Source organism: Aspergillus stella-maris (genome assembly GCF_047715825.1).
Source record: "Aspergillus stella-maris strain CBS 113639 unplaced genomic scaffold BDV14scaffold_18, whole genome shotgun sequence".
Taxonomy (NCBI): domain Eukaryota; kingdom Fungi; phylum Ascomycota; class Eurotiomycetes; order Eurotiales; family Aspergillaceae; genus Aspergillus; species Aspergillus stella-maris.
This window is the reverse complement of record NW_027396812.1, coordinates 193,396-217,590: the sequence shown is the minus strand read 5'-3', so window position 1 is coordinate 217,590 and position 24,195 is coordinate 193,396. Positions and strand designations below refer to the sequence as shown.

The window sequence follows — 24,195 nt, the reverse complement described above, 5'->3', positions numbered from 1 at the left end:
CTCCAGTTTGATGAAGCGATCAACGCGGGTGAGACATCGCGAGTCGATGTCGATCTCGATTCATGCCACGTTAGCCACGGACGAGAGAGAAGAGACAGGAAATCGTTGACTCGTATACAGGAGTCATCCAGGTGGCCTGTGCCGACGGTGGCTGTCATTGCGCAAGGAGATCATAGCACCAAGTATGGGAAGCAAAAGCATGGCATCATGCGATGTCAAAGTGCGCTTGCTATGGCTTCCTGCCCTATATCGATCTCTTTAAGACGCCACGGCCTCGCGCAGTTTGCCAAAGCAAGTGAAGAGACCGCTGTCCCTAGCTCGAGTCAGGACTGCTGAATCGGCAACCTGACAGCAGGACCTGAGCCCCATTGAATGAGAGTCGATATTAACTACGACGATGCTCGCCACCTCGATACGGCCAGGACACCCTGGTTGGCTCTGTACCCCGCAAGTCCATCTCCGCAACCGCAAGGATGGTCCCTTGGAGATGATCAATCGGCATATCTCATGCTGAGAATGTGACAGAGCGGCAGCGAGGGAGCGGAGAAGTCATCAAGTATAAAGACCTGAGAGGATTCTCCAAGTATCGTAATTGATACCAGCCCAGCACCTCCAGATCAGGTCTCCTCAAGCACATCACTGCAGCTTTACCTCGAACCTGTTGAGAACATCTCATCCAAACCCTCCAACCAACAATGAAGTTCTTCCAGTACTTTACCGCAGCATTGCTGCCAGTGACCGTGTTTGCCATTCCCGCCGCAGAGCCTGAGGCCAAGGCCGTGGCCGAACCGGCTACCATCAGCACCGAGGACTTTCATGCTCTCATGAAACGTCAGAGCAACCTCACTGATCTTATTGGGGACCTGACCGACTCCCTGGGTGCCATCAAAGAGCTGCTTTCGACCGAGAGCTTGAACAATATCAACATTGTTGTCACCCAGCTCGCCGCCTTGCTTTCGGATCCAACCACCAAGCAAATCAAAAACTTGGTCCAGACTGCAGCGGACCTGCTCGGCAGCGACACAGTGGGCAACCTGCTTGACCAACTTCCGGCTTTGCTCGATAGCGTCGGTGGACTTTTGACCGAAGAAACCCTCAACAAGATCACCACCCTCCTGGACAATGCTGCTCTTCTCTTGACCAAGGAGTTTGCCGAGAATACCAGGAACCTGATCAATGATATTGCACCTGTGAGTGTATACGCAGTCTGTATAGCCAGCGCTAACCCATTATCAGCTCGTCTCTGCCGTGGCGCAAGTCATCTCGGCGCTTCTCGGGGCTCTTCTCGGATAGAGTGGGCGAAGTGGAAATGGAGGTTGAGGGCTGAAGGCTGGAGATTGAAGGTAACAGAAGGATGCAGGTGGCTCAGGGCTGTGACTTAGTGCGTTAGCCGAATAATCTATAGGCAGTGGAAATATGCAGGATGGGTTTCAGGAACGCACGGGGTTGCAGACAGGAGAATGGTTCGAGTCGGATAATAATGCGGTAATATTAATGAATGCGTCGTGAAGGCACCAGGAACAGTGCATGATTAGACTGTATCCAAGACCCTGGAGTATCGTGTAGTAGTAACTCTGTAGAGACTAGAGAGAGGGGAAGGACCGAAAGAGCGTTGAGTCTGGAACGCGTGGAGATTCGCTGCCATGTTTTTCCGCGCCGGCTCTGCAAAGCTGCATCGGAAACAGGAAGAGCGCATCCTCCTCTCCACTGCATCAGTCCACTCCTTCTCCTCAAAGCCCAATCGTATCGGTGCGATTCCTTCTCCGAGTTGGAGCCACATCTCCACGGCCTCCTCCTCCCCTCTACATTCCTGTTTTACTATTTCCACTTTTCCCCTTTCATCCCTTCCCAACGCCTCTCCCCCGGACCTCGTCAACCCCCCCTCTTCCCGCTTCCACCAACACTTCCCTCGTGCGCCATTCCTTGCATTCCTGCGTCCTCTGCCACCTTCAGTGTTTCACCATCATTTGTTCCTGATTACTCCTGTGAGCGCTCGGGTACTACGGCACACTGCAGTGGAACCGGCTGCCCCCGGTGTTTGCATCACTGCCACGCGTGAAGAGGCGGGGGTGTGCTTTAGCACGTTTTTTTTAATCTAAGTCAATTACCGTCGCGGGGGTGGGAGATCTCTTGTCGCATTATCGATCGCCCGTTCTTAATGTCGCTGGCTGGCATGTGAACCATTCTCTCATCTCTTCTCGTGCTTCACCGTAGACTCCCCGAACATCAAGACAACGATTCCAACTGCCGAGGAACCAAAACCGCTCCCACTGCTTGTTTGCTGGGAAGTGATCGATCGCGTTCCTGCTCAAATCCGACAAGGCATTTTTGCTCATACATTCCTTCGATTATCACCATGGAGATTCCTCGCAAAGCGCAAAAGACCACAAAGCTCACCGGCGATCGAGCGGCTCGGAAACGCGAACAAGACCGACAAGCTCAACGGAGCGCCCGAGAGAAAACGAAGAAGCTCATTGCGCACCTCGAGTCGCGTATCGAAACGCTTACTCGATTTCACAGCAGCGGAAATGTCCAAGAACTCATAGATGAACTGGAGGTACAACGGAAAGCGAATGAAGCATTGCGGAATACTCTGCGTTCGATCGAAAAGGCGATCAATGGTGGCTTATCGGAAGCAAGTAGGTCGTCGGCTCTTGTGTCATCGGGACCTACTAATCCGCGATCGTGACCAGATACCGCCCTTAAGAATTTCGATAGCACCGAGAAGGCCCTGCATGACGAATCAATGTCACCCAACAGCGAAAGCAGCAAGCAGATAGTAAGCAATAGCAGAATCAACGATATACCTCAACATCCGACGTTGCTTGCGCCCGGCCAGAGTCATGTCCCTCCACAATCCGTCAGTCCATCCTTCGACGACCCCAGCATGATCGATAAATACTCGCCAAATGGGACATATGTGAACATGTCGGATGGGATATCCATGTCTGGGAAAGCGCCAGATGACGTTCACGTTCCTTTCAATAGCACTCTACACACATTTCCTCTTGACATGCCGATGCCAATACAGGCTGTGGTGCACTCGGCCGAGCAGCCGTGTGATTGTTGCAAACAATTACTATACATGAACGATATGCTCGGCCGTCTCGCTCTGACTTGCACTCGAAGTATGGCAGACCAGAGGATCCGCGACATGGACATCGCCATTCGGGCCGTAGTCCATGGGTGGGACGCCGTCACTCAGCTACACCCGCTAGACCCTGTCTGGACGATGCTTCGCACAGCCGATGAATCGGTATGGCGAACTTGCGGTGCTGTCGAACGATTATCCATTCTTCGGGTGGTTTGCTTAATGCTTCGCGTAAGTTTGACATTCTTTTTCTTCATGTCTTAGTTAACATAGACAGTACCTATCCGATCCGTCAGAACCAAACCACAGTCATCTTCCTCGATTCATGAGGCAACGGCCGTGTCAACATCGGATCATCCACAAACCTTTGATAGACTTCGTAGTGTGGTGAGTGTTCTCTTGGATCAAGCTTCAACCGCAACTAACCAGTTCAGGCCTGCGCTTCGCGAACGTCTAATTTTATTTCCTCATCAACACTGCTCTGAGCGATTTTGGTCCATGTTCTGGACCTGTTTCCGCTTTACCTGGCCGTACCGGCTGCAAGACGCTTTTCTGCAGCAAGGCCAAACTGGCCTTTATCGGTTCTCAGATGCCTTCACCAAATCATTTTACGACCTTCAACATTGGTGCATGGCACCCGACTTTTTCCGCGAGTTCCCCGACCTAGACGCCGATGTGAATATGGTGCCTGGCGGAGCGGACTCGACGCCTGTTACTGTAGGAAGCGACGCCCTCGCCCTCAGTAATGGAATTGGTCATGACAATGTGGCTCGGCTGGATCCGGTCACAGCAAATATGTTCACTGCATTCCCGGCGGACTGGTCCACCCGGAATCAGCTCTATTAGAGATGGTTTATCTGGCGTTTCTGTATATTATTAACGATGTACTTATATGTATTCAATGATCACGGCCTACCTCTGGTGGTATAACTGGAGCAAGAAAGTCACGTGCGTATTCCGTAATGCCGAAGATCCGGATGACTACCACAACTCTCGGATATTCGGCTTAAACGACATCAAACCACCACCAGTTCCTGCGTCTTCTCTCAGACATCCAGCCCAGGGATATATCCGATTCTACGGCATTTCTTAGCCTATGGAAATGGTCGAAACAGAGTCTCAATCTCTGAACTTCCGCATACCCAAGGCCTGCCAAGAGTGCCGTCAGCGCAAGATCAAGTGCAATGGCGAGAACCCATGCAAGACCTGCCAACTAAGACGAGCCCCCTGCGTCTATCGAGAGGTCATTCGTCAGCGCAAGAAGAAGGATCATGGCCAGCGCAGTACTGAGGAGCGCGCAATGCCAGATGCGCCTTCTCGGCCCGACCCCCTGCAGTCCCACCGGGAGGAGCCCTCGCTCAGCTTCGACAACAATGTCGCCGTCTCCGCCACTCATATGACATCCTCATCGAACAAAATCCAACTTTATTACGGTTCCACCTCGCATTTTGCGCTTGCGCAGGAGATCTACCGTGATCTTACTTCTCATCCCTCACGCCGAGACGATCATGGTCCACATCCTCGTGGCCGCGTGGAGGAGGCCGGGGCTGGCTTGGATATGCTGAGCTTGAACACTATCTTCTTTGGAATTCCGACCGACCGTCTGAAAGACCCTAATAGAGGACCCAATGGGACGGATCCCAATATCTTGTTCCTGTCGTATGAACTCGCCAACAATTTCTTACAGTCCTTTCTGGCTACCCTCTACAACCTGTTGCCAGTTTGGCCGAAAGGAGTGTTTCAGCGGCGACTGGGAGAACTATATGGCTCCCGACCTCCGCCTCGGACAGACATAAATCAATATGTTCTTCTCATGGCGATGGCCCTTGGTGCGCTAGTGACGCAGCATCATGCATGGGGTGATGTTCTATATGAGAGAGTCAAATCCCTCTGCAATTCTTTCGATGATACAGTGAATATTCAAACAGTGCAGCTCTTCTTGTTTATGATAAGTGTTCCTAAATAAGATTTACAGCGCTATAACTAACCTCATGCACGCTCACTTCCAGAATGAAGTCGGCCGACCGAACTCGTGCTACCTCCATTTAGGGTCAGCCACTCGAAGGGCAATTGCAGCTGGTCTGCACAAGGAATCTCCCCACGACAGTGGGAATACAGAAGTTATGCAGGAACGGCGACGCACATTCTGGTATCTCTATTTTTATGAGAGGTGAGCGACTCTTCTTACTCAATCAAACTCCTCTAACTTGCGTCATTACAGCTGGATATCTTTTCACTTAGGTCGACCAAGCTCGTTGTCTCGGAGAGACACTGGTATTCCGGCCCCGGACGATCCCTTCTGTGAGGTTCTGATATTCCTATCTGATTCCATTTGTCGCTCCGCTGATGAGCTGTACGGTCGGCATCATGAGTCACTGGTACCCATGTGGCGGATCGCGAAGTCAATCTGGGACGACCTGCGAACATTTGACTCTAGGATGCAGCGCGCGCTTGGATTTGGGCTTGACAAACGTCCTCAGTTGGACAGCGTGGGGGTTCAACAAACGATGTTTATCACCCGTTAGTATGCACCATTTATCTTCATCAACAGATGCTGATCTGTGCAGTCTACTATCACACCATCCTCCTCACCTTCCGACCTTTCCTCATATTCCGCGGTCGTTGGAATCAGGATCCCAAGACGACTCAGGGCTCCAACAAGGACAGCACAAAACGCGAAATACCCTCCTGGCTCAACGAAGCATGTAGCTATGCTCTAAGCGCAGCTTGTCGAACCATCTACTTTTTGTGCGAATCCTATACCGCTAATGAACTAGTCAGGGTACGCTGCTCATCCGACGCACCTGAAAAACAGGTCACTAACTTCGGTCAGGGAATACGATATCATGCGTTCTTCCTAACGAGCTCCTGTTTCGCGGTGATATTCGATCTCATCCACGGGAAAGACCTAGCAGCTTCCCATCTCCCCTGGGTCCACGCCACCCTCAGAGCTCTTACAAGCATGAACCAAGGCGATGCAGTCGTGGCCTCTATCCAAGCGATCCAAACGACCCTTAAGAAGCTGGACCCAACGTACGAATGGGTTCCGCCACCTGAGTCCAGCAGCAGCGGCTACCCAGCACAGCCCCCAAGCCAGATCCCGGCAATTTCCCAACCCTACAACGCCCCTAACTCCCCAAATACCCTAACCTCCGGTTCCATGACTAGCACCTCACATCCCCTCCAGCCTCCGTCTCACCAGCAACAGCAACAGCAACAACAGCAACAGCAACAACAGCTGCAACAGCCACATCCTCAGCCCCACGCCCAACCACTCCTCTACGACTTCCAAGGTAACCCACTCGAGCAGAGCATGGCTATGCCTTCTGCCTCTGGGAGTGTCGGGAGCGGCGACGACCTGCTGGACTTTACGTTATCGGATATGGGCTGGGACTTTGATTTTTCGACGATGGACTTGGAAGGGTTTTTCAGTATTAGTCCGAGTTTTGAAGCGACCGGGTTGTGATGGAGTTTTGGGTGTGGGGGGTGAAGCGTTTCGCGAAGAAAAGTATACGGTGGTCCTGGAAGGAAACTTATAATTCATGTAGAGGTGTTGATGATCAATATCTCATTATTACTGCGTAGACAGATATGTATTCATTAGATCTTTTAGGTATATCGTGTCATGTGATCGTATGCGTCTTACATACCTCCTTGTGTCAAACGCGATTGTGATTGACTATCACCACGGCCACCTTTCTTATTCCAATGCATCTTGCCATTAGGGACCCCCTTATAACCATCTGTTATATTGTGTGATTTCTCTACCGCCGTCTTTTCGCATACGAGGACGGTGTCATGTGACTAGCTCTCGAGCTCAAAGCTGTTGGTAAGATCACTGTGGATTAGCCGACGACCGACCGACAGGGTAATTGAGTTCTTGATTGCCTCTTCCAACCGCAGGGTACAATGAGGAATGGCAGTGGTGATGTTGACTGGAAACATTTTCCGCTCCAATGGCCAGTCACGGGACCCATGAAACTGCGCAGGGAAGGTTGCATCCCCCCTGCGTTCTTGTCCCTTTCTCAAACTTTTCACCCCCAGGTTTCATCAGATCGCGTCCAGATGCTACTTCAAGCAATTCTCTAGACTTACGATACTCTCCTCATAATCATGTTCTTGCCACATTGGCCACAAGCAATTCCTTGGAGCCGAGTGCGAGCTACCCCAAGCTCTACCGGCCGAAGTGGCGGCGGATTCGATAGCTATTTTCCATGCTCAGCGATTGGCAAACCAAACAACTGACAGCCCTGTGAGCCCTGGGTATCCACGAGTTTAAAGTGTGGTCCGAGTGCGGTGCCCGGCCTGGACCATCCCTCTCACCCGCCGAGCAGTGCGACCACTTTGTGGCTGCAACCATGGCTCTGAATCGTCGAACATTCCCGCAAGGTATTTAGCAGAGCCTGCACCTGACTTCTCTGTAATTCTTCCCTTATCTAGTCTAGGTGGTATCGTTGGCGCTGTTTGTTTGGCAGTCGACCATCCTTTCCTTTCAATTGCATGAGCGCTGCAAACGCCGAGTGACCTGGCGGGGTAAGTCTTCTGCGGGGTGGCGATGAGGAACCTCGCGTTTGCTAATGCAGAATTCGTTGACCAGGGATAATCTGCACCTTTCGTTCTTTGCAGCCACCCGCCCGGACGGCGTCTGTACCATGGAGGGCCACGCCAAGCGCCAGCTTGATGCGTTGCTGGCGTTAGATCAGCCCCAGGATGACTTTCAGAACCTTGAATGGGGATCAAGGGACCGAGCGGGTGACAATGCCCTAGAACCTGGCATTGGGCGACTCTCAATCTCCGAGAACCTGCCGCAGGACGCCTCTGCTGGTTCGGGAGTTATATCACGAGAAGGCGAATCGTCGCACAACTTCGTCTCTCCCAGGGGCTCAGTTTCGCATTGGAGGGGTTCTTCAAATGCTATGAGTGATCTCGTGCTCATCCCAGATTTGCCTTCAATGCCTCGCCAGGTTTCATCGCTTTATGCACGGGCAAGCTCGTTACTTCTCACTGCTTTAGACGTCGAGGGCGTATTGTTCTTGGATGCGCCGCGGGGAAATTCAAGGAGCAACTCAAGAAGGTAAGAGGAATACCTCAGCCCACAGTACTGTCCTGGCTAATGGCAATGTAGGTCTTCCTGCGTCAGTCTTGGTGCAATGGACGGTGTCAACGGAATTGCAGGCCCTCGCAACCGCCCATTTACTCCGTCGTTGGTTGATGAATGGACAGAGAAGGCGTGCAATATCTTGAGCTCAGCTCTCTCTGAGCATGGCTCATCTGATATAAGGTCCTCATCTTCCATCACCAATGGGCTGCTGCAGGGCCTGTTCGAATTCCATTCCGACGGTGGAATTTTTAACTCAGTTCAAGCCGGAACTTTGGACACCGCCAGTCAAGAGCTTGCCGATGGGCTGGCGCGAAGCTTCCCGGAGGCAAGCTCGGTCCTGTTTCTCCCAGTATGGGACTGGGACAAAGCCAGGTGGGCGTCGGGTGTAATTGCCTGGACGCACCGAACTGATTTCTCCGAAGACGATCTGCGTTATGTCCAGCACTTTTGCACCACCGTCGTATCAAAGCTAATACAGATTGACCGCGATTCCACGGCGAAAGCGAAAGAGAACCTGCTGTCCTCGCTGAGTCACGAGCTTCGATCGCCCCTGCATGGAATGCTCGCAAACTCTGAGTTGCTGCAGGCTACTTCCCTTGGCAATGATCAACAGGAAATGATAAAGATGATAAAGACATGCGGAAATACTTTGCTGGACACGATGAATCATTTGTAAGACTGCCTGCCCTTCACTAAGATCTAGACTAACGTGGTATAGGCTGGTCTTTGCGAAAATCAACAACTTGAGCAATGTGAATAATCTTTCTACCGACAGTGCTGCACAAATCGAGAGCTTGACCACAGATTTTGATCTCGATTCCCTCCTGGAGGACGTGACGGAATCACTGTACGCAGGCTCGCGATCGGCCCATGAGTTCTTCGATCCGACTTGCCGTGTCCAAAGTCCGTGGGGTACATCCGGAACCGATAGCGGCGCAAGCGAAATAGACGATGCGTCAATTGCTATTCGCATTAAAAAGCGTAACTCATGGCGAATACAGTCCATATCTGGTGCATGGAGACGAATCATCATGAGCGTCGTTGGTAACGCACTCAAGTTCACACGACGCGGGGCCATCGAAATTGCGTTGGATGCGTCGGACAACCAGAAACACGTTCATCTACAAGTCACAGACACTGGCTGCGGAATCTCCAAGGAGTACCTTCAGAACAAGCTGTTCAGCTCTTTCTCCCAGGAGCATATCTTAACCGAGGGGGTAGGATTGGGCCTCAGCATTTCGCAAAAGCTTGTGGCTAGCCTTGGTGGACACATAGACATCAAGAGTGAGCTTGGTCAAGGCACACAAGTTAAGGTTCAGATACCTGTCAAATTTGTGGAACAAGAGTATTCCACGGCCAACGGCGGGCTAAGCAGGCCCAAAAAGATATGCTTGATTGGTTTCGACTCAAGTCCTAACGGCAATGGTGACCAGCACAGCACCGAAACGAGACGAATAAACGCAATTCGAAGTACTATCACCAGCGCACTACACAGCCAAGCAGAGTTTGACTTATCCAGCACCGACAGCTTGAGCTCCAGAGTTGGAGACATCGCAGTAGTCGAGCGCTCCGCTCTCCAGGCATTCGCGGGTAGTAAGCCCATCAAAACCGCATTTCCCAGTATCCTCGTCCTGGGTGGACATAATGCGCCAACTACCCAGGATTTGCCTTTTGAACCTCACGTCAACGTGATCTCCATCCCCCAACCGTAAGTTGCTACCACGAAGTTCGATCTCGAAAATAGACTAATAGCATCTAGACTGGGACCACGTAAGATCATGCAAGCATTGAAAAGGCTTGATCAAATGCAAACCGCCACTACATACAGGGGACGCGCCATGCACCCGGTACTATCCCCAATGAGAGCAAACTCTCTGTCTGCAGTCTTCGAAGCGCACAAAGGGGTAAATTCGCCCCCTGTCGCCAGAGACAGTGTGACGGAGTATACCGCGCCTGTTTCGGAACCAGTGGAAAAGCCTCTCCACGTTCTCATCGTTGACGACAATGACATCAATGTGAAGGTACACCAAACACACGCTGAATAGATGTACAATGCTAATCGGAGACAAGGTTCTTGCCAACTTCATGGACAAAATCGGGTGCACTTATGACACCGCATCAAATGGACTAACGGCCTTTGAGAAATACAAAAAATCAAAGCCTTGCTTTGATTTCGTACTGATGGGTACGTATCACGCCGTCCCGAGCGCTGTTTCTCATAACTAATATTGCTCTAGATTTGTCGATGCCGGTTATGGACGGAGTGACGGCGACTAGCAAGATCCGAGAGTACGAAGACGCAAACTCGCGCCCACAGTCCATCATCATGGCCGTGACCGGCGTCGCATCTAGTGAGATGCAGCAGAAAGCTTTCGATGCGGGCATCGACGAGTATCTCGTAAAGCCACTCTCCCTGAAAGATCTGAAACGAATAATGGGCGTCTCATAATGATTATACATCAATAATTGAGTGAAAACATATTGGGAGGATTTGGTCTCGCATTTTTGTTCTATACCATCTTGCATTTGAAGAGAACTGTACATTGAAAGAATACGCACATTCATTTACGAAATCTAGACCAAGGGCAAATCAACAAGCTTTTTTTCAAGCGAAAAAAGCTCTTAGTGACTAGGCTTATCATGTCATTCAATCCTGAAAATCATGTTTAAGTTAATATACAGACCGGTCAGATTACCCATGATGGTCGGACATCCGATGACTTACGTTATAACCTGGAACAAACTCCGCGCAAAAGCCTGGACCACGTCTGCTTATTAGTACAAACTACAAACTACAAACAATCCATGACAAAGCACATTGAAGCTGCTAGTGCTCCAAACCAAGCTTTAGGAACGGGGGTGCAGAGATTGTCGGATCTACGGATTTATAGCGGCTGATATATCCGAACACCAAAGCGGGTATATCCGGACCATCCCGTCGGCATAGGGCTCTACAGCGACGGCTACCACAGGCATACCTACCGTCCACCTGATGAAGCTAACTCTAGGCGAGTAGCTCTATCACTCACATCTAGATTCTAGATTCTCAGCCCTATGCATCAGTCCTCGGAGCATCCGGCGGAGTGACGATGTCTGTACCTGAGAGCTCCATGCTTCTAGAACCAGATCCACACCAGTCCGTACAAATCGGAATCACGGATTTACGGACCTTGATAGGTACCCAGGCAAATATAGGAGATACACGACGCGGAATAAAATTCACAGATAAATATTGATATATAGACTCCTATATCCCTTCAAACATGTCAGCGAGCTCTCTTGTCTTCTAGACTCCCGCCACTCACCTCGCCAAGTCCATATCCAGCACCATGGACACGGACGTGCCTTGCTCCTCGTCCTCTGGGACACTTGACCTGGAGCAGGGGAGCACTGACATATCGAAGAAGCTGACTCTAACCTTCAGGGACCTCACTGTGAATGTCACTGCTGCGGAGGCGGCGCTGGGACAGACGCTTTTGTCTGTTGCGGATCCGAGGCAGGTTGTTGATTGGTTTCGGAGGGGGGATAAGCCAAAGAGAGTATGTTTATATTTACCTGGATACTCTATATACACTCTTTATCGAGGATGAGAGCTGATAGCTGTTGAATAGACTATCCTCAAGGATGTCACGGGACAGGTTAGACCGGGCGAGATGGTGAGTTCATCCATACTTTAACCTCCAGCTTGCGCAAACGAGGTACCTAACAAGTATATCCAGCTCCTCGTCCTCGGCCGCCCCGGCTCAGGCTGCACCTCCTTCCTCCGCGTCCTCTCGAATGACCGCTCTTCCTTCCCCGAAGTTTTCGGCGCAACGCACTACGGCAACATGGACTACATCGCGGCGCAGAAATACAGACAGCAAATAATGTTCAATACAGAAGACGACGTGCATTTCCCGACACTAACCGTGAACCGCACGATGAAGTTCGCACTGCGCAACAAGATCCCGGAACATCGAGATCGAGGCCAGGGCAAGAAAGAATTTGTCGCAGAGCAACGAGACGGGATCCTTTCATCCTTGGGAATCCCACATACGAAGAAGACGCTTGTGGGTAATGAATTCGTGCGTGGGGTATCTGGTGGTGAGAGGAAGAGGGTTAGTTTGGCCGAAGTCATGGCCGGCCAAAGTCCCGTTCAGTTCTGGGATAATCCGACGCGCGGTCTTGATTCCAAGACGGCCGCTGAGTTTGCGAGGATGCTTAGGCGGGAAGCAGATGAGAATAGCAAGACTATGGTTGTTACGACGTACCAGGCTGGAAACGATATCTACGCGCAGTTTGACAAGGTGCTTGTTCTTACTGAGGGGTTGGTGATTTATTATGGGCCGAGAGGTTTGGCAAGGGCTTACTTTGAGGATATGGGCTTTGTGTGTCCTAATAAGGCTAATGTTGCGGACTTTTTGACCTCTGTTACTGTTCTTACGGAGCGGGTTGTCAAGCCGGGGATGGAAGAGAAAGTTCCTTCTACGCCGGCGGAGTTTGAGGCGAGGTATAAGGCCAGCGAGGTTTATCATGAGTTAATGGAGGATATTGTCGCTCCTGAGAAGTTGGTTTCTGAGGAGGAGGATCTGGCTGCTGCGGTGGCGAAGGAGAAGAAGAGGAGGCATATCCCGCGGCCGCAGAGTGTGTATACGGCCAATCTGTGGGATCAGGTTGTTGCTTGTACAATTCGGTATGCGAGCCTTTCATCTCTAAAGGTTGAGACAAACTAATGCTTTACGCAGCCAATTTCAAATCATGACAGGCGACAGACTCTCCATCGCCATCAAGCTCGCCTCATCCATCATCCAAGCTCTCGTCTGCGGAAGTATTTTCTATAACCTGAAACTCGACAGCTCATCTATCTTCCTTCGACCCGGTGTCCTCTTCTTCCCCGTCCTATACTACCTTCTCGAGTCTATGTCTGAGACAACAAGCTCGTTCTTTGGGCGACCTATTCTGTCCCGGCATAAGCGGTTTGGGTTTTACAGACCCACTGCGTTCTGTATTGCGAATGCTATCACGGATATCCCGATCACAATTGTGCAAGTTTCTTGCTTCGCGCTGATATTATACTTTATGAGTGCGCTTCAGATGGACGCAGGCAAGTTCTTTACGTTCTGGATCATTATCATTGCGAATACGCTGTGTATGATGCAGATGTTCCGGGCTGTTGGAGCGCTTTGCAAGAGGTTTGGACTTGCGTCGCAGTTGACAGGACTGATTTCGACCATTGGCTTTGTGTACGGAGGTACGTTTATGCTTCCCTAAACTAGATTGTGTATTGACAGTAACAGGCTACCTTATTCCCTTCGAGAAAATGCACCCGTGGTTCCGATGGATCTTCTACCTGAATCCCTCCTCATATGCCTTCGAGGGCCTGATGGCGTCTGAATTCACAGGTCTAGAGCTAGCTTGTATCGAACCGAACTATATTCCCTACGGACCAGGCTACTCGGACTCTGTCTCTCCTTACCGCGGCTGTTCTGTTCCTGGAAGCACAAACGGGACAATCTCCGGAGAAGCCTATATCCGCGAGCAGTACAGTTATTCAAAGGGCCACATCTGGCGGTCGTTCGGCGTTATCGTTGGCTTCTGGGTATTCTTTATCGTTCTCAGCGCAATCGGTTTTGAGATGCGGAATAGTTCTGGTGGGTCTTCTGTTCTCCTGTACAAACGGGGTGCGAGAACCGGCCCGGCAAGTGACGAGGAACGGCCCGGGAAGACTGGAAACGAGAAGACGGCACTTGAGGGATCAGGAAAGCAATCGACTTTCACCTGGAACCACCTTGATTACCATGTTCCGTTCCATGGGCAGAAGAAGCAGTTGCTTGATCAGGTATTCGGGTTCGTGAAGCCTGGCAATCTTGTGGCGTTGATGGGTTGTTCGGGGGCTGGAAAGACTACGTACGTCCAACTAAACCCTACCTACTTATCTTTCCATAACTAGCACACATTCCTTACTAACAAATATCAGTCTACTCGACGTCCTCGCCCAACGCAAAGACAGCGGCGAAGTCCACGGCTCAATCCTCATCGACGGTCGACCGCAGGGTATAAGTTTCCAACGACTAACCGGCTACTGCGAGCAAATGGACGTTCACGAAGGCACCGCAACAGTCCGCGAAGCACTTATTTTCTCTGCGTTCCTGCGCCAACCTGCTTCTGTCCCTGAAGAGGAGAAAGTCGCGTACGTCGACCACATCATTGACCTCCTTGAATTGTATGATATCCGTGACGCACTTATTGGTGTCCCTGGTGCGGGCTTGAGCATTGAGCAAAGGAAGAGGGTTACGCTTGGTGTTGAGCTTGTTGCAAAGCCGACGCTGCTGTTCTTGGATGAGCCTACTTCTGGTTTGGATGGGCAGAGTGCTTATAATAGTATGTCCTCTTACAGAATTGTGAAGGGGAAATGCTAATGGTGGCAGTTATTCGGTTTTTGAGAAAGTTGGTCGATGGTGGTCAGGCTGTTCTGGTATGTTCTTTTATATGACCTCGAAACTTAGGGCATCGCTGACTTGTCCAGTGCACAATCCATCAGCCCTCAGCCGTCCTGTTCGACGCCTTTGATTCCCTTCTACTACTAGCCAAGGGTGGAAAGATGGCCTACTTCGGCGAAAGTACGTACCCGCAGTACCACATATATAGCCTCTCTAACAAAGCGCAGCCGGTCCAGACTCTACCAAAGTCCTCGCCTACTTCGCCAAAAACGGCGCCACCTGCGACTCCGAAACAAACCCAGCGGAGCACATCGTCGAAGTAATCCAAGGCAACGCCTCAAAGCCCATCGACTGGGTGGAGGTGTGGAACAACTCGCCCGAACGCGCCCAAGCAATTTCCGACCTCGAGGAAATCAACCGTATTAACCAAGCGAACCCGGGTGAAGAAGATAAGGCCTCTTTTGCAACAAGCAGATGGTACCAGTTCAAAATGGTATTGTACCGCCTAATGATCAAGCTCTGGCGCGAACCCGATTATATGTGGAATAAGATCATCCTGCATATTTTTGCCGCGCTGTTTAGCGGGTTTACGTTTTGGAAGATGGGTGATGGGACGTTTGATATGCAGTTGAGGCTTTTTGCGATTTGTATTTCTTCCTTGCCACTTTACTTTCACCACTCTACTTTTGCATATGCTGACATTCTGGGTTGCAGTCAACTTCATCTTCGTCGCCCCCGGCTGCATCAACCAAATGCAGCCGTTCTTCCTGCACAACCGCGACATCTTTGAAACGCGCGAGAAAAAGTCCAAGACGTACCACTGGCTGGCTTTCATCGCTGCCCAGACAGCATCTGAGATCCCGTATTTGATTGTTTGTGCTACGTTGTACTTCGCATGCTGGTACTTTGTCGCTGGGTTCCCGGTTGAGGCTAGGATTTCGGGACATGTTTACTTGCAGATGATTTGTATGTCTCACTCACCTCACGATTCCCTATAACCGACTTGAAAGATGTTGGATTGGGCTAATTTATGCCAGTCTACGAGTTCCTATACACATCCATCGGCCAAGCCATCGCAGCCTACGCACCGAACGAGTACTTCGCCGCTATCATGAACCCCATCATTCTTGGTGCAGGTGAATACACGCTCTTCCCCTCTTCCACTGTTCGAACCCATACTAATTACATCCCAGGAATGATCTCCTTCTGTGGCGTCGTCGTCCCCTATAGCAGCCTGCAGCCCTTCTGGCGCTACTGGATCTACTACCTCGACCCCTTCACATACCTGGTCGGCGGCCTTCTTACGCCCGTCCTCTGGGACGTGAAAGTCACCTGCTCAGACAACGAGTACATTCGCTTCTCAGCGCCAGATGGTCAAAACTGCGGCGCCTACATGGCAGAGTTCTTGTCGAGTAATGCGGGGTATATTCTTAATCCTGATGCGACGGGAACCTGTGACTTCTGCCAGTATTCGACTGGAGCGGATTATGCAAAAACGTTTAATTTGAGTGAGAGGTATTATGGGTGGAGGGATGTGAGTACCCTATTACCCTATGATCTTTCGTGTGGCCTTGAAGTGGATTAGGGCTAATGTTATGTGCTTACCAGACTGGTATCACGGCGCTGTTCTGCATTACTTCTTACGCGCTTGTGTTTGTTATGATGAAGCTCAGATCGAAGAAGACGAAGGAGGCGAGGATGGAGTGAAGTGATACCTACTCACCAGTGTGCTGGCAGGTGCACTATAATGTGGACAAAAGAGAAAGGGGATCCTTCAGTTTTTTTCTGATGGGGCCCTGGAAGAGAGAGGCGGAAGGTCCCAGGTCACCTCAGGTCAACCTGCTCTAGGTCTAACCTGGCTGATGGAACAGACAATCATTGGAGTGGGCTCCTGTCAGACTGAGCTGCCTGAAGACCTGATACTATAGACTGAGCTTTGGCGTCATGTTTGCTATATTTATTTCTCGCTTGGCTTGCTGATAGATTTTCCTTTGGCTACTTGTTGCTTGGTCTGAATTTTGGCGCCGCACACATAGATCAACATAGACAATACATACATAGATAGATATTTATATATAGTGTCTTCATTTCTTTCCACTCTGCCGGGCCCAGCTTTGGGCGTAGCGCGTGCCCTAGATGGTCTCTGATTCGGACAATCCATTTCGGCGTATGACTTATCTAGCCTTCGAATACACATACAAAAGAGCATTATATGGTCTTTGCCAATGAAGCGACCGATTTATTTCAGGCAGTCTCGTAAAAGTCATCAGCTTCATCTACTATCGACATAACAAATGTAACCCCTCCCACACAGCCTCGACCAGAAAATCCCACAAAAGAGCCCAAAGATCTACCCTATATCTAATAAGTGGCACTCTCCAGATTGCCATCAAAAGTGGAATCCTTAAACGGCACAGTCGCATCCCCGAAATCCGTGCTCTCCAGCGCCGCACTCGCAGCGCTCGGCAGAGATTCCCACGCAATCAATGGCTGCGTCCCGCCCACAGTCGCCGTAAGCCCCATCTGATGATTCACAGGCCAAACACTACTATAACTGATGAGCGGATGGGTATCACTCAGCGTAAAGGAGCTCGTATCACAATTCCAATCCCCGTGCGCACTCGGGCAGACAGCGAGGACGTTATCTGCGCTCGTGGAGGTCGAGTCTGAAAGCCACACGATTACACCCTCCCATTCGTGCCGGTGTCCTAGGCCGGTACTGGGGCTGTCCTTGGGAAAGTACCAGCTGTACATTATGCCTGCGCCGTAGGTAGATTCTGTGCCGTCGGCCATTGTGGACCGCGCGTAGATTTGACCTGTGCTGCTGTCGCAGTCGCCGGATGGTTCGCCTGTGGGCTCGAGGCCTGCGGATGTATTTCCTGTGTCCTTGTTAGTGTTCCATTATATAAATTCAACGCAAAAGGTGCAGGGGAAGGGAAAGACGGGACTCACCCTCCGCATCAACAGCCGGAAATGGCACGCAGCCATTAACCACGTAGAGGTATGGCTGGTAGGCGAGATACTGCTCGCCGATTGTACCATCTGGCACAGTCTGGTCGAAGCCGACGACTTCATCGTGGGCGATTGAGTCGCGTGCCGACAGGGTTTTGGTAGTGGAAGAGAGAGGGGCGGCCGCGGCGCCGGCGGCGAGGGTGAGGAGGGTCTTGATGTTGGAGGGCATGGTACTTGACTAGGTTGGAATCGTGGATACCGGATTTTGAGAGGGGACTGGGCTGCGTTGGGTTGGGCTGAGCTGGGGAATGAGAGTCCTGGTGTTGAAGCGAGGGAACGAGAAGCCCTATTTATACTCTTCTAGATGGAACCCTACATACATCTATCCCGGTATTTCCAATCTCCTCAGTCCATGGAGTAGACAGCATGACCCATAGGCTTGGAGAAATCTGTCATCCATCTCGGACATGTCCAAGATCAGGTAGGCGTTCGGTTCTTCATGTGGGACACGTCCCACTGACAGTAGTGGGGGACAGCGATAGATCGGCACTCTGCAGACAAACTAAACACACTAAATTAAGCCCAGCGGCCAGGAACACGTAGACGAGACGGCCTGTATCCCCGCCAAGAGGAGCCGGTAGGAAACGTGCCTGATTGATGCAGATTCAACGGAGAATTGATCTATTTTAGTCCGGAGGGGGGTTCTGGTAAATAGGTCTCCCCGCAGGGAATGTAGCCTAGTTTAGTAGATATGCCCGAGGAACATTACAAATCTGGATAGACGAATCAGATGCATTGTTCTAGCCCAGGTGCTGCTGCATACTTTGTGCTTATTCGTTGTGTTGGGTAGTTATGGCAGGCATGAAAGGAGATCTCCTAGTTTCTCCAGCACTGTCCCCTGCGCGGTTGCATCGGCATCCGTCTTGTCCGCATCGCCCACAGAAATACTAACATAGCAGCCGTCTGTACCAACGACTTCGCTCTCGGTGGGCAAGCGCGTCGATCCACAAGTCTCGACATCATCCGCCGTGATGAGCGGAACAGCCGTGAAGATCCGGGAAAGAACGAAGCTAAAGTCGTCGGCGCTCGCGCACCCGTCCACGGTCGGGAAGTTGACATTCAACCAGACATTCTCTGGCAGATACGGCGTTCCCGCCTCGGCAACGCGCTCAACGACCTTGTTTGCGAGATCAGCGTATATCGTGCTGTACGCTGGGACTTCGGCATCCCAGGCTACAGGGTCCCCGTCGGCTCCGGAGAAGGCGATTGCTGGGATGCCTGCTGTTGCCGAGGCGTAGTTTGCTGCGCCGACTGTGCCGGAGAAGTAGACAACCACACCGAGGTTGTTGCCGACATTGGGGCCCGAGACTGCCAGGTCGGGGGTACCGGAGAAGAACTCTGAAGAGAGTGTGTCGATTCCATGCTTGATACTAGTGACGGGATAGCTGTTTACCCAGTTGAGTCGCGGGTCTGTGGCGTTTGACCCGTAGGGACCGCTGTTGGCCTCGCAGCTATCGAACTCGCAGGCTTCAGTGCGGTCAGAGGGTGTTTCATCCGAAGACCCTATATCTGTTAATCGATGCATCGCGCGTTGGTTGGGAATCTTACCTGTGCCGGACTGGTTTTCCGCCGGCGCAGACACAACAACCGAGTGACCGGCAGAGCTCAGAGCACTATACAGCGAGCGGATATTGATCTCAGCCCAGCCATCGTCATTGGACGAGACAATATTAATTGCCTGAGAGACGGCCGGCAGGAGCGCGAGAGCCAAAGGAGAGCGCATGGCGAGTCAGTTAGCGACTGTTCTTGACGGTTGCGAGTGAAATCAAGTCCGGAAAGGCCTTCGAGGGAATTTATCTCCAAGCTACCAAGGTATCTGGAAGTATCCCCGAGGCCTGGGCCAGCTGTAAGCGAGCGGGCGTGGAATTGGCCGTTGGGTGAATGTACCGCGACGATCACGGCACTAACGTCTCGGAGCATTTGCGAGCCAGCGATCGCGACACGTGTGGATCAACAGGCACTGTCAGTTGTTACTGGGCTCCCTGCATAAGCGAGATGATGCAGCTGCCAGTCTGCTGCTATGAGTGTGGAGTGATGTTTCATCGGGCTTAGCTTCCGAGGTTGCCGCCAAAACAGCTATCTACAGCGTACGTGGATGATCAGGAGGAGTTGGTTGGCTTCTCGGCATCACTGCCTATATTCGTTGATTTGTATATAGCTCTGTCGATGGGTATAATAATATGTTGATAGCAATATATCGGGATTCAGTATACTGCATTGTAAGAGTATATCGGCCCGTTGTATCATCTTTTGCGCGACTAGTTGGGCGTCCTGCGCCCCGCGGGGCGCGTTGATCAACAGTGTGTCCTGTCGGCACGGGAATGTCTCCAATCCTACGCGCACCTACAGCGCGTTGCTGTCATGAATCTGGCCATGGCCGGCGGCTAGTCCCTGACTTTTTTGGTCACATATCTCATTTGTCGGTCGGCTCGTTCTTGCCCTGGATTTGCTGCAGAGTCTCCAGGATCTTAGTGAATTTTTCGTTGAATTCATTCCGGACCTCGATCATCTCTCGTCGCATGCCCTGCACATCCATCCTCAGGCTCTGGATATCCACTTTCAAGGTTTGGAACTCTGCCATTGTCGGTCCGCTCGGTATCGTAGGAAGGCCATGCGGTGGTGGCGGAGCAGGCGGCAGTGAGTAGGTAGGGTATGGTGGCATCGGATGGGATACTGGAGGTATCGGCGGTGGTGCTGGGAGAGAAGGAGTGGTTTGTTCGTGGGGTTTCGATCGCTTCGCGGCGTTGGGATCGGCCGGAGGCGCATCCTGCAGAGGCCGCTTCAACGGCTGCGCTGGTGAAGGGATACTGCTCGCCTGGGAGTCAATGAATGAAATCCACTTGTCCGTAGTGATGACAAGTTCAGTAAGTGGTTGTTCCTTGGCCGTCCCAGCAGCGACTTCCCGGCGCCGCTTCCTCCGCTCCGAGACCAGCTCCTCCACGATCTGGCGACAGGACTGCCACGAGAAATTGCGCTTGATCGTGCGCTTCAGGCTTGTCGCAACACAGTACCAGAATCGCTGCGGATTATCGTGGTATAGACTCTGGTACTCCAGACAGCAATTGACCAGGGTCAAAATCTCGTTTTCTTGTAGCTTCCGCCCCCGGCGCTTCGTCATCGGCGACCCTTGCGCGCCGGTCGGGGTGTGCTGGGGACTCTGCGCAAAGGCATTTTCCTTGTTATCTTGCGGGGTTGATTGCTGCTGCGAGGGTGGAGGAGGTTGCGACGCGTTATAAGGAGGGTAAGGGGGGGCATGGTAGGGGGGCGGTTGGTAAGGCGCGTGATTGGCGTGGACAAGGGCGTTGGAGTTGGCGTGATTGTTGACGTGCGAGGGGGTAGGCTGTGGAGGAATAGACAGCGGTTCGGGTTGATTCTTGCTGAGACGGTAGATGGGAGTGCGGCCAGAAAGGTCCGGGGGTTTAGTGAACTTGACGGGGGCCATGGCCATGGTTCAGCTGAGGATCTTCATGTGGAGGAAATCAAGCTGTGATGCCCCATTGGAGAGTTCAGTGCGCAGCCGGGCTATCTTTGTTCCGTATATACAGAGTACTACAGAGTACGATACAATACCGAGTAAACATCAGTGATAAACTGTATTAGTATCATTGAAATTGACTATACTAGTGAGATATACCTGCTTATCGCAAGGCTTCTTTGTTTGTGCCGACAAACTTCGCCAGGACGCCCAGCTTGCGCAAGAAACATGATACAGTGCAGATGAATATTTTGACGTGCAGATCTCCTTCGCACTTAAGGTATGATACGAGGGGTACAACTACGCAACTTAGGCGATGCGAAGATCCAACCGCAAGTCAAATCCCCAGGATCTTAATATAGCCCCTGAATTTATCTTATAGGCTTTGTTCATGGCGAGCTCTAGGGTCTAAGAGGTCGGAGGCATGTTCGTCGGGTGATAGGGTCGTGATTAGATAGGCTGTAGTAAGTCTCTGTAGTAGCATGACCTCTCTGGCCGGGGTACTCGGATACGTAAATAGGCAAGCAAAACTAATCACCTGGTAGGTCTGGGCAACTCACCAATAGAGCCAATCTCATGCGGCGAAACCTTCTATAGGGCGTCGTAAACCTGAAAATACGTACGTTTTTTAGCAGGCACAAACACGTTTGCGTCCTTGTGACAGTTCCCTGTTATTCCTTAATAAGGCTTCTTTTTATCGTCGGTCCACTTCGCGGATCCTGATCTCGTCTCACCCTCCTCTGTTCTTCAAGATCTGTCTGGGGTAAATTCCCATCCTGGTCATCAGCGAACGTAGAGGAACCGTCCGCATCACTATCTTCATCGCTCAACCTCAACCAAACTTCTCTGTCGATTCATCAAGCATCCGCTGCATAGCTGGCGTTTTGGTCCAGAGCTGGTCAATATCCTTGGTGCTCTACCTGGCATCTCTGGGCGGAGTATTCTGAGAGGCGAGGTTTGAACCGTGGTTTCGATTCGGGGAGAGAGATGGAAGGAAGATGAGAAGCGAGGCTCTGATGTTTCCAGGAAGGTAGGGCATCTTTCCAATCGATGAGGGATAATTATTCTTTGATTGTGGAAGTATCTCAAGGAACCTACCATGCATCATGGTCTGCTTGGTACTTAACCGATTGTTATTGATCCTTGCGCCTGGTCTATTCCGAGGTCTTATCTGCAAAGCATTCTTGCGACGGCGACGATGGCACAATACCAAACATTAGCACCCCGATCAGGAGGCCACCCACTCGTACAATCAGATCTACGGACAAGAAGCAAACGATGCTATCCAAAAAGCAATGCATTCTAAGACTCTATCTATATCGTACTATCCAACCGAACGCCGCTCCATACTCCGTCCCTTCCCAAATTGATCGAACAACCTCTATTTGTACATCTTCTTTTGCATGACCGCCGTGTACGCCGCATGAGCCTCGGTCCCAGGTCTCAAGGGTTTGAATAGCCCATCCTTCTGCAAGAGGTCGAAAAACACCTTGAATGCTGTCAAAAGCTCAGGGTGTGCATCCTTGAAGGTGTGGGAAACCGCAGTGGAATGTCGATCTAGTGCGCTAATCACTCGCTGGTCGGCTGGTGAAGAACGGTTAGTATCTAACTGCGAGATGTTGATATTCAGGGGACTCACAAATCTCCAAGGCCTCTGTCGGTGAAACCAAGTATAGCTTCATGAACTGTTCCTGACACGCCTTTCTGATTGACTCCGGCTCCGTAGATACGCAGATCTCCGCATCCCAAATACAACTGGCCCCGTGCGCAACGTCGTTACCAAGGACCCTCACTTGTTGCTCCTGGTCAGTGATTCCCCCGTTCTTGTCTCGCTTGCATGTGAGCATGAATCTGCGTCGAAGCTTACTGTATTCGACATTTATGTCCTTGGGCGTGGCCTTCTCGAATCCATTCGGTGTCACGATATGTTCTTGGTGGCTCTTGGTGATACTGACGTTGGGCTCCGACGAATTGGTCTTCGGAGCCTTGTTGGTTGCGGTGTGCTGGAGGGCGCCCCAGGCCGGCTCTGCGTTCGCTGCGCTCATCGAGGTGATACGTGTGACTCTCCTACCACTGGCAACGTTGCTGAGGCGAGCTTCTTCTGCTGGATATTTTCGCCAGTCTTGGATGGACCCATAGTCCTTGGAACGATGCGTCGAATGCGTTGTGAAGGGTGGTAGCAGTGGGAGGGCAATCAAACGCAGTCGGCAGCGTATCGACGGTACTTGTTGGTTGTTGGATGCAAGAGTTGAATGGTATCTTGAGGGAGTATTGAGGCGATGGGCGAGCGAACAGATGGGCAGTAACTTCGTGTAGAGGGGACGTCGGTGGACCAGACTATGCTAGGGACTGGGATAGTTGAGGCTCGCGGGCAGGGTAGATGTATACGATCTGAGTAGTTGATGTTCAACGAATGCCGCGGTGTAAGCGATCTCTGATGCGATCTGAGTACCAATGAGTTTGCAACGAGTAGGATGGGCAAAAAGGGATGATGGAGGAAAGGTGGAGGATGGGAGGATTCAGCCATCTTAGAGAAGTTGGCTGAACTGGCAGTGCAGTGCCTTTGTTGTTTTGTTTGCTATGTCCAGGAAGAGTCGTGAACGGGCTGGAGAACAATACTGTTGAAATGCCTGTGGGGGATGGCCTTGAACAATATACCAGGTGATTCCATCTGGTTACCTGACTTTCATGAGACGGGGAAGTTGTAATCATTCTTGTAGCAACTCCCTAGTCCTATAGGGCTCGGGTCCGTGACCTGAGAATTCGTATTTGATCCGCCGATTTCTCCTCCCAGAGAGAACCCCCTTGCACAGCTGACTACAAAGCTTGGATTACGTGATTGTCTCCATTGATCATACTGCAATCTGAGTGTTTGAACGTCTGTGTGAATCTATTTCAGGATCTAATGTCCACAAAAGGCCGATATCGCTAGTCGTTCGGCGTTGTAAGCAATGAAGATCTACAAAATCATCGAGCTTGGCCTTCACGTACTAAACTTCCTAAGAGGAGTGATACAGAAAAGGCCAACGAAACTGAGTTGGGTCGACTACTGCCTCCCGATAGAAGTTTAGAGGAGCCTAGGCGTGCGAGCACAGGC

The 24,195-nt window shown here is 51.3% G+C and overlaps 9 protein-coding genes across 9 annotated transcripts; 5 read left to right on the top strand and 4 right to left on the bottom strand.

Annotated features, from left to right (window-relative positions):
- Window positions 1-695: 695 nt before the first annotated feature.
- Window positions 696-1,293, top strand: BDV14DRAFT_198763 (uncharacterized protein; the record flags this gene model as incomplete). Its single annotated transcript, XM_073773036.1, has 2 exons — window positions 696-1,190; window positions 1,237-1,293. The coding sequence occupies 2 exons, from the start codon at window positions 696-698 to the stop codon at window positions 1,291-1,293; spliced, it is 552 nt and encodes a 183-aa protein (XP_073629605.1).
- Window positions 1,294-1,718: 425 nt separating this feature from the next.
- BDV14DRAFT_170946 (bZIP transcription factor) lies at window positions 1,719-4,125 on the top strand. The gene is made up of 4 exons (XM_073768308.1): window positions 1,719-2,639; window positions 2,694-3,322; window positions 3,369-3,478; window positions 3,526-4,125. Exons 1-4 carry the CDS (start codon window positions 2,357-2,359, stop codon window positions 3,935-3,937), a joined length of 1,434 nt encoding a protein of 477 aa, XP_073629604.1. The 5' UTR covers window positions 1,719-2,356; the 3' UTR covers window positions 3,938-4,125.
- On the top strand, window positions 4,126-6,783 carry BDV14DRAFT_170941 (Zn(II)2Cys6 transcription factor). Its single transcript, XM_073768307.1, has 5 exons — window positions 4,126-5,039; window positions 5,089-5,261; window positions 5,313-5,611; window positions 5,659-5,873; window positions 5,925-6,783. The coding sequence occupies exons 1-5, from the start codon at window positions 4,188-4,190 to the stop codon at window positions 6,555-6,557; spliced, it is 2,172 nt and encodes a 723-aa protein (XP_073629603.1). The 5' UTR covers window positions 4,126-4,187; the 3' UTR covers window positions 6,558-6,783.
- A 226-nt stretch (window positions 6,784-7,009) lies between these two features.
- Window positions 7,010-11,000, top strand: BDV14DRAFT_170938 (hybrid sensor histidine kinase/response regulator). Its single transcript, XM_073768306.1, has 7 exons — window positions 7,010-7,624; window positions 7,689-8,165; window positions 8,217-8,864; window positions 8,911-9,900; window positions 9,952-10,213; window positions 10,263-10,377; window positions 10,430-11,000. Exons 2-7 carry the CDS (start codon window positions 7,744-7,746, stop codon window positions 10,639-10,641), a joined length of 2,649 nt encoding a protein of 882 aa, XP_073629602.1. The 5' UTR covers window positions 7,010-7,624; window positions 7,689-7,743; the 3' UTR covers window positions 10,642-11,000.
- Window positions 11,001-11,521: 521 nt separating this feature from the next.
- Window positions 11,522-16,552, top strand: BDV14DRAFT_207928 (putative ABC multidrug transporter; the record flags this gene model as incomplete). The annotated part of the gene is made up of 13 exons (XM_073775275.1): window positions 11,522-11,731; window positions 11,804-11,848; window positions 11,912-12,864; window positions 12,917-13,422; window positions 13,469-14,078; window positions 14,149-14,552; window positions 14,600-14,646; window positions 14,698-14,791; window positions 14,839-15,258; window positions 15,326-15,577; window positions 15,649-15,747; window positions 15,805-16,145; window positions 16,220-16,552. The coding sequence occupies 13 exons, from the start codon at window positions 11,522-11,524 to the stop codon at window positions 16,316-16,318; spliced, it is 4,080 nt and encodes a 1,359-aa protein (XP_073629601.1). The 3' UTR covers window positions 16,319-16,552.
- Window positions 16,553-16,972: 420 nt separating this feature from the next.
- On the bottom strand, window positions 16,973-17,792 carry BDV14DRAFT_198758 (NPP1 family protein; the record flags this gene model as incomplete). Its single annotated transcript, XM_073773035.1, has 2 exons — window positions 16,973-17,490; window positions 17,564-17,792. 2 exons carry the CDS (start codon window positions 17,790-17,792, stop codon window positions 16,973-16,975), a joined length of 747 nt encoding a protein of 248 aa, XP_073629600.1.
- Window positions 17,793-18,357: 565 nt separating this feature from the next.
- BDV14DRAFT_38027 (5'/3'-nucleotidase SurE) lies at window positions 18,358-19,691 on the bottom strand. The gene is made up of 2 exons (XM_073776653.1): window positions 19,172-19,691; window positions 18,358-19,126 (listed from the first exon to the last, which is right to left on the bottom strand). Exons 1-2 carry the CDS (start codon window positions 19,344-19,346, stop codon window positions 18,414-18,416), a joined length of 888 nt encoding a protein of 295 aa, XP_073629599.1. The 5' UTR covers window positions 19,347-19,691; the 3' UTR covers window positions 18,358-18,413.
- BDV14DRAFT_170934 (uncharacterized protein) lies at window positions 19,565-21,072 on the bottom strand (the record flags this gene model as incomplete). Its single annotated transcript, XM_073768305.1, has 1 exon — window positions 19,565-21,072. A coding segment is annotated over one exon (1,036 nt), but the record flags the coding sequence as incomplete, so codon positions are not given.
- Window positions 21,073-22,479: 1,407 nt separating this feature from the next.
- Window positions 22,480-23,143, bottom strand: BDV14DRAFT_198755 (uncharacterized protein; the record flags this gene model as incomplete). Its single annotated transcript, XM_073773034.1, has 2 exons — window positions 22,480-22,682; window positions 22,738-23,143. 2 exons carry the CDS (start codon window positions 23,141-23,143, stop codon window positions 22,480-22,482), a joined length of 609 nt encoding a protein of 202 aa, XP_073629597.1.
- Between the last annotated feature and the right edge of the window lie 1,052 nt (window positions 23,144-24,195).

What these genes read in the sequence shown, in the direction of transcription:
- BDV14DRAFT_38027 (XM_073776653.1), bottom strand. Translation starts at nt 19,346, where the DNA reads ATGCGCTCTCCTTTGGCTCTCGCGCTCCTGCCGGCCGTCTCTCAGGCA. An exon ending in GGAAAACCAGTCCGGCACAG is followed by an intron (nt 19,127 to 19,171) that starts GTAAGATTCCCA and finishes TAACAGATATAG; the next exon opens with GGTCTTCGGATGAAACACCC.
- BDV14DRAFT_170938 (XM_073768306.1), top strand. Translation starts at nt 7,744, where the DNA reads ATGGAGGGCCACGCCAAGCGCCAGCTTGATGCGTTGCTGGCGTTAGAT. An exon ending in TCAAGGAGCAACTCAAGAAG is followed by an intron (nt 8,166 to 8,216) that starts GTAAGAGGAATA and finishes ATGGCAATGTAG; the next exon opens with GTCTTCCTGCGTCAGTCTTG. An exon ending in CTTTGATTTCGTACTGATGG is followed by an intron (nt 10,378 to 10,429) that starts GTACGTATCACG and finishes ATATTGCTCTAG; the next exon opens with ATTTGTCGATGCCGGTTATG.
- BDV14DRAFT_170941 (XM_073768307.1), top strand. Translation starts at nt 4,188, where the DNA reads ATGGAAATGGTCGAAACAGAGTCTCAATCTCTGAACTTCCGCATACCC. An exon ending in ACAAACGATGTTTATCACCC is followed by an intron (nt 5,612 to 5,658) that starts GTTAGTATGCAC and finishes TGATCTGTGCAG; the next exon opens with TCTACTATCACACCATCCTC. An exon ending in CCGCTAATGAACTAGTCAGG is followed by an intron (nt 5,874 to 5,924) that starts GTACGCTGCTCA and finishes AACTTCGGTCAG; the next exon opens with GGAATACGATATCATGCGTT.
- BDV14DRAFT_170946 (XM_073768308.1), top strand. Translation starts at nt 2,357, where the DNA reads ATGGAGATTCCTCGCAAAGCGCAAAAGACCACAAAGCTCACCGGCGAT. An exon ending in TGGTGGCTTATCGGAAGCAA is followed by an intron (nt 2,640 to 2,693) that starts GTAGGTCGTCGG and finishes GATCGTGACCAG; the next exon opens with ATACCGCCCTTAAGAATTTC. An exon ending in TTGATAGACTTCGTAGTGTG is followed by an intron (nt 3,479 to 3,525) that starts GTGAGTGTTCTC and finishes TAACCAGTTCAG; the next exon opens with GCCTGCGCTTCGCGAACGTC.